The 6,304-nt window shown below is 38.2% G+C and overlaps 1 protein-coding gene across 1 annotated transcript; it reads left to right on the top strand.

Moving 5' to 3' along the window:
- Positions 1 to 5: 5 nt before the first annotated feature.
- LOC102870812 (myosin-4-like) lies at positions 6 to 6,301 on the top strand (the record flags this gene model as incomplete). Its single annotated transcript, XM_006903487.1, has 12 exons — positions 6 to 143; positions 2,042 to 2,113; positions 2,655 to 2,742; positions 2,852 to 2,969; positions 3,296 to 3,419; positions 3,515 to 3,651; positions 3,767 to 4,022; positions 4,715 to 4,957; positions 5,243 to 5,419; positions 5,631 to 5,776; positions 6,028 to 6,118; positions 6,212 to 6,301. Coding segments are annotated over 12 exons (1,680 nt in total), but the record flags the coding sequence as incomplete, so codon positions are not given.
- Between the last annotated feature and the right edge of the window lie 3 nt (positions 6,302 to 6,304).

Genomic DNA, 6,304 nt, shown 5'->3' with positions numbered 1-6,304 from the left:
ACTATGCTGGCACCGTGGACTACAACATCGCCGGGTGGCTTGACAAGAACAAGGACCCCCTGAATGAGACCGTGGTGGGGCTCTACCAGAAGTCTGGACTGAAGACTCTGGCTTTCCTGTTCTCCGGAGGACCAAGTGCTGAAGCAGGTAATATTTAATAATTACAATCAAGAAATATACAGAGTGTAGTTACAGAAAAACTAACAATGAAAAATAACAATGGCCAAGATGGATGTAAGAAAAGGAAGCATATTTAACAAGTGTGACACAGTCCTAAAATCAATCTTGCAGAACTAAAATGAACACTAGGAATCCCTGAGTCCCACGGCCTTATTTTGCCATTGAAGGAGGGACTCCGAAAGATCATGTGATTTGCTCAGGATCACATAAATCACTTCTACCATTTCAACAGTATTTGCTCCTTAAAATATCAAGCTCGGTTGAAGATAAAACAGCGTCATGACATTCTATTCTCTTAGGTAGAACAGAAGTGCAAGTTGACTATGTAGAAGTACAAGTAACACGAGAAAGAGGATTTGCCTACAGATTTACCTACCTAGGGACCAAGCATGCAGCTTCTACTGTTCTTAGGGAAAGGGAGTGCTCCACGGAGGCAATGTAGCAGAATATCCTAGCTATTTCCTTCTGGTACTGGACTTTGTTGATTTAGAATGGTGCCATACCACACTTCTACACTCACCCACCTGCTATATTTTGAATTCACATCCTTTTCCCCCTATAGTGTGAACAGAAGCTTACATTCTTTTCCTAAATTTTATTTTGTTGTTATCATCAAGGACATGCAAAACGTGTACCAATTCAATAGTTTCTATTGCAGAAGTTAGTCACACTATTATATTATTGAGTGGACCCGTTCTCATCCTCCTTTTCTGAATTGTTCCTCTCTCATTAGGATAAATCCCTGCCCCACAATTTTTTGAGTTCCTATTATCCATTTAATCTTATATATTTCTTAAAAGAGCTCAAGGAACACTTTTTTTAACTTGTTGAGCTGAACTATGACATAGTTTTAAAAAACTTCAGGAAGTATTTTTCACTTAGGCTTTAAAGATAGTCTCAGGGCAATAGTTTCAGGGATACATTTACCTAGGTGACTCCAGAAAATCTAGAGTCTATGAAAATTTGAAAATCTTTTCTGTATTTCCCCCCTTTTGATCATAATTTCTTTATGGAACCTGTGATGAAGATGTATAATAATAGCAAGTATAAACCATTTAGTTTTGGTCTCATGGCAAAGAAGTCAGTTGTTCAGGGAGACAATTAGCCACACATTCCAATTCTGCTTCTATTCCTGATCCTCCTTCCTTCTCTCATATTCTCTTATTCCAAAGTGCTTTGAATGGATGCTTGCAAGGGATTTTTGTATATTTTTAAAATAATAATAATAATTTCTTTACATTATGCTTCATTCATATACATTGTGGGTTTTTTAAAATAAAATTTTTATTTTATACTGGTTTACTTACAAAGTTTGTATACATTGTTTTCCACACCGAGTCTTTTCCCTTTCCTTTACCCACCCCTCCCTCCAACCATCAATTTGTGTGACCCTATGCTAAAGTCCCCCCTGCCCCACTCATCCCCTCCTGTCTGCTCTCCCCTCCCCTGCCTTGGATCTTAAGAGCTAGTTTTAAAGATCCCAGACACTAAGCAGTAAACTAAGGAGTGCTGATGGCCTAGGTATAAGGAGTTGCACTGCCAACCCAAAGGCACTGGTTTGAGTCCACCAACTGCTCCATGGGAAATCTCCTCCCATGCAATTCTACTATCTCTGCCTGTTGGAGGGTCAGCTATGAGTTGTTGCAAATGCAATGAATGGTCTACAACAGCAACAGAGCAGTGAACCAGGAGATAGAACAGAAGCACTCTTAGTTTATAGTTGGATAAGGAAAGAGCAATAGGAGCGGTGTTAAAAAATCAGTGCAAATTAAATTCCAAAGAAAATTTTGGCAGTCCTTATGTAGATGAATAGTGCTGGAAGTTTGCTGCAAATCACCTTTTCTATTTCATTTTTCCAGAGGCTGGTGGTGGTGGAAAGAAAGGTGGCAAGAAGAAGGGTTCTTCCTTCCAGACCGTATCTGCTCTTTTCAGGGTACAGTGTATTCTTGAATTCCAGGGGAATTTTTTTGTTTAAAAAATTTAGTAATAATTACCAGGGTGGGGGTGGTGAGAAAATAAAAATATACTTGAAAAAAATCCCTGTAAAATACTTTAAGTATTATAAAAAATAAGGCCCATAATATATTTCTTCAAATCAAACCTTATGAAATATGAGTCTAAAAGGCCTGTGAGAAAAAAAAATCTGGTAGGTCTGATATTGAAAAAAAATTTCAAATGAAACTCAAACTACCATCTTCAGTTAAATCTACTCCATTTGACCAAAGCCTCAGGACAAATGATCTCTGACTGGTAGTAAAAAGAAAGACTCAACAGTCGCCTGGTTTTAATATAACCCATCATTTCCTATCTTTTACTCTTTCTGTATGGCTCCTCTTGATTTTCTTAATTTGTCCTTCACTGAGATGCTTCATTAAACTTTGACATGGTGGCCTGATCAAGTGTGTGTCATTGATAGGAATTTGTACATGGACACAACCAGAAGTTTTGTTAAAACATTTAATATGATTTTATAGGAGAATTTAAATAAGCTGATGACCAACTTGAGGAGTACTCACCCCCACTTTGTACGCTGCCTCATTCCCAATGAAACTAAAACTCCTGGTAAGATACTTCTGATCTCTACATAAATAGACATCTATATCTGATAGCTACATCTCCAGTATGACTTCTCACTCAACTATTACACGGAAAACATCTCTTGTTCCTTTAGGTGCCATGGAGCATGAACTGGTGCTACACCAGCTGAGGTGTAACGGTGTGCTTGAAGGCATCCGCATCTGTAGGAAAGGGTTCCCCAGCAGGATCCTTTATGCAGACTTCAAACAGAGGTTTGTCTTATTTGTCCTTTATAGTTTTATTTCCATGTCACAGTGCATACTGGAACCACCACTAAGCTCAAGCATTTAAAAGTTTTTCTTTAAAATGAAAACTAATTTACCTGAAAAGTGCTCACAAAAGAAAGAAGACTGGTTTATACTATCATAAGGTTTTCATTATGTCTTCTTACGTAAAGGTCTGTATGATTTTTGTAATAGCATTTTGTTCTTTACACATGTCAATCTGTAGTCCTTCCATTGACAATTATTCAGTGTTCTACCCTTTTTTCTGTGTAAATGAAGGGAAATATATTCTCATATTCCTTTTATTCTGACAGATACAAGGTTCTAAATGCAAGCGCTATCCCAGAGGGTCAGTTCATTGACAGCAAGAAAGCTTCTGAGAAGCTTCTAGGGTCTATTGACATTGACCACACCCAGTACAAATTTGGTCACACCAAGGTATCATCAACTGAAATTTTTTATTTGTAACAATTTCTCCATCTTTGGGCTTTCTCATGAGTGGAAATAACCCATTCTGCTTGTTACTTGACAAGGTGTTCTTTAAAGCTGGTCTTCTGGGAACTCTAGAGGAAATGCGAGATGAAAAGCTGGCTCAACTCATCACACGCACACAAGCCATGTGCAGAGGATACCTGATGAGAGTGGAGTTCAAGAAGATGATGGAGAGGAGGTGAGAGACCAAGCACGAGTCCTCTACACAATTTCACAGTTGAATTGAATGTGGTCATTGCATTTGATCACACGGTCACTTAGCACATTCTTTTCCATTTGCATTTTCTCTACAGAGAATCCATCTTCTGCATTCAGTACAACGTCCGTGCCTTCATGAATGTGAAGCACTGGCCCTGGATGAAGCTGTATTTCAAGATCAAGCCTCTGCTCAAGAGTGCGGAGACTGAGAAGGAGATGGCCAACATGAAGGAAGATTTTGAGAAGACCAAAGAAGAGCTGGCTAAGTCAGAGGCAAAAAGAAAAGAGCTGGAAGAAAAAATGGTGGCTCTGATGCAAGAGAAAAATGATTTGCAACTTCAAGTTCAATCTGTGAGTATTACACATTTCACAGTTTAGCCATATCTCATTACCTGAACACTAACGGACTGCATCTGAGAGCTGTTTAAGTTGAGCTTTACAGATATTTGTTTTCTAGGAAAACGTTTTCTCTAGTTTACTTTGCCTTTCCTATTTACCAAATCTCAGATATAAAGAAGCAATAGATGTAAAACCATATATAATGGTGTATAAATTCATTTGTATATTTATACATAGTTATCAGCGAGGAAAGTCATAAAAATATCCTAGACTTTTTTGGCTATAAAGCGCGTTCTCGCTACTTAGAGAGGTTACTAGTAAATATATTTTTGTACAATTAACAGAAGTTTAGACTCCATTTACCAGGATAGAAAAAGGCTAAATTGATCTTTTAGCTAAATGTAATAAAATCTGGTGGTAGGATGCATATATTACTTTTCTGAAGTAACAAAGGTTAATAAATTTTAGATTGTTGCCACAAGACTGGGTTTCATGATTGGCTTTCCACATATGAGTATCTGGAGGGAATCTACTACTAATTCTTTAAGTAAAGTAAAATTGCTGCATTTTTTTTTGTTTATTTGATTTTAAAAGGTTGTCGTATATGTTGACCACATTGAGTCAATGAAGTTTCAGTGACTTCCATTTAATAATTATCTGTACATATAGCTTAGAAAAAGGAAAATGTTTATTTCCCCCTTTAGGAAGCAGATGGCTTGGCTGATGCAGAGGAACGATGCGACCAGTTGATCAAAACAAAAATCCAACTTGAAGCAAAAATCAAAGAGTTAACCGAAAGGGCAGAGGATGAGGAAGAGATCAATGCTGAGCTGACGGCCAAGAAGAGGAAGCTGGAGGATGAATGCTCAGAGCTGAAGAAAGATATTGATGACCTTGAGCTGACACTGGCCAAGGTTGAAAAGGAGAAGCATGCCACAGAGAACAAGGTACACATTTAACATGTGACTAAAGTATTGCAAATGAAAGGTTAATCAGAATTGTTACACGTGAGAGAAAAATACTATCACATTACATCATCATTTTGGCCTCCTCCACGCCTATCCATTTACCTGGACCATGTCTCCTACTTTTTTCAGCCACATAGACTTGCTTTGACTTCTGGTTTCAATTTTCTACCTGTGGCTGATATTGTTCTAAAAAATTACGATGTTTTCCACTGAGTCAACAGATGTCATTTATATGCTTGCTATATCCTTGTTCAAATCTAAAAGGTGAAAAACCTCACAGAGGAGATGGCAGGCCTGGATGAAAACATCGCAAAGCTGACCAAAGAGAAGAAAGCCCTGCAGGAGGCCCACCAGCAGACGCTGGATGACCTGCAGGCGGAGGAGGACAAAGTGAACACCCTGACCAAGGCCAAAACCAAGCTGGAGCAACAAGTGGACGATGTAAGTTTGGAAAACAAAATGCTTTTCCTTAAGATAAAATGAGCAATCACAGCATGGCACTGTCACTGATGTTAATGAACTTTTATAAAGGTTAACGCAGTTTCTCATGCTATTTGCTGTGCTTTTTAAAATGCCCTTGCATATGTGTGAAAGCTAGAATCAAAGGCTCAAAGCTTTAAAAAAAATAATATAAACTCCACTATACATTTAGCTTGAAGGGTCTCTGGAACAAGAAAAGAAACTTCGCATGGACTTAGAAAGAGCCAAGAGAAAATTGGAAGGTGACCTAAAGTTGGCCCAAGAATCCACAATGGACATAGAAAATGACAAGCAGCAACTTGATGAGAAACTCAAAAAGTAAGTAAAATGTAATTCAACTGTAACTTGCTTGGTGGTTAGAAGTCAGGTAGAATATGTTTTAAATTTTATTTCAATATATGCCAAGAATTAATAAGGTCAACTTTGGCTTTTTACTTGATGAAGATGGTTATTTGTAAAGTATGTCCTACTAAGTCTGTACTAATTAATTAATATAATAAAGTTCTATTGCACATAGAAATGACGGCCAGAAGATAATTTACTGAGCTAATGTGCTGTTCTTCCAATAGGAAAGAGTTTGAAATGAGCAATCTGCAAAGCAAGATTGAGGACGAACAGGCCCTTGGTATGCAGCTGCAGAAAAAGATCAAGGAGTTACAGGTAAGGCATAACCACCACCTTTTCTGGGTCTCATTACAGAAATAAAAAATTGCTATGAACTTATATTAATGTTGAAATATCACTCAATCCTAGGCCCGCATTGAGGAACTGGAGGAGGAAATCGAGGCAGAAAGGGCCTCCAGGGCCAAAGCTGAGAAGCAGCGCTCTGACCTCTCCCGGGAACTG

This window comes from Elephantulus edwardii, unplaced genomic scaffold, assembly GCF_000299155.1.
Source record: "Elephantulus edwardii isolate Elephantulus edwardi_28Jun2011 unplaced genomic scaffold, EleEdw1.0 scaffold02348, whole genome shotgun sequence".
NCBI classification, from domain to species: Eukaryota; Metazoa; Chordata; class Mammalia; order Macroscelidea; family Macroscelididae; genus Elephantulus; species Elephantulus edwardii.
Note: the sequence above shows the minus strand (reverse complement) of the source record. Positions and strands in the feature narration are given on the sequence as shown.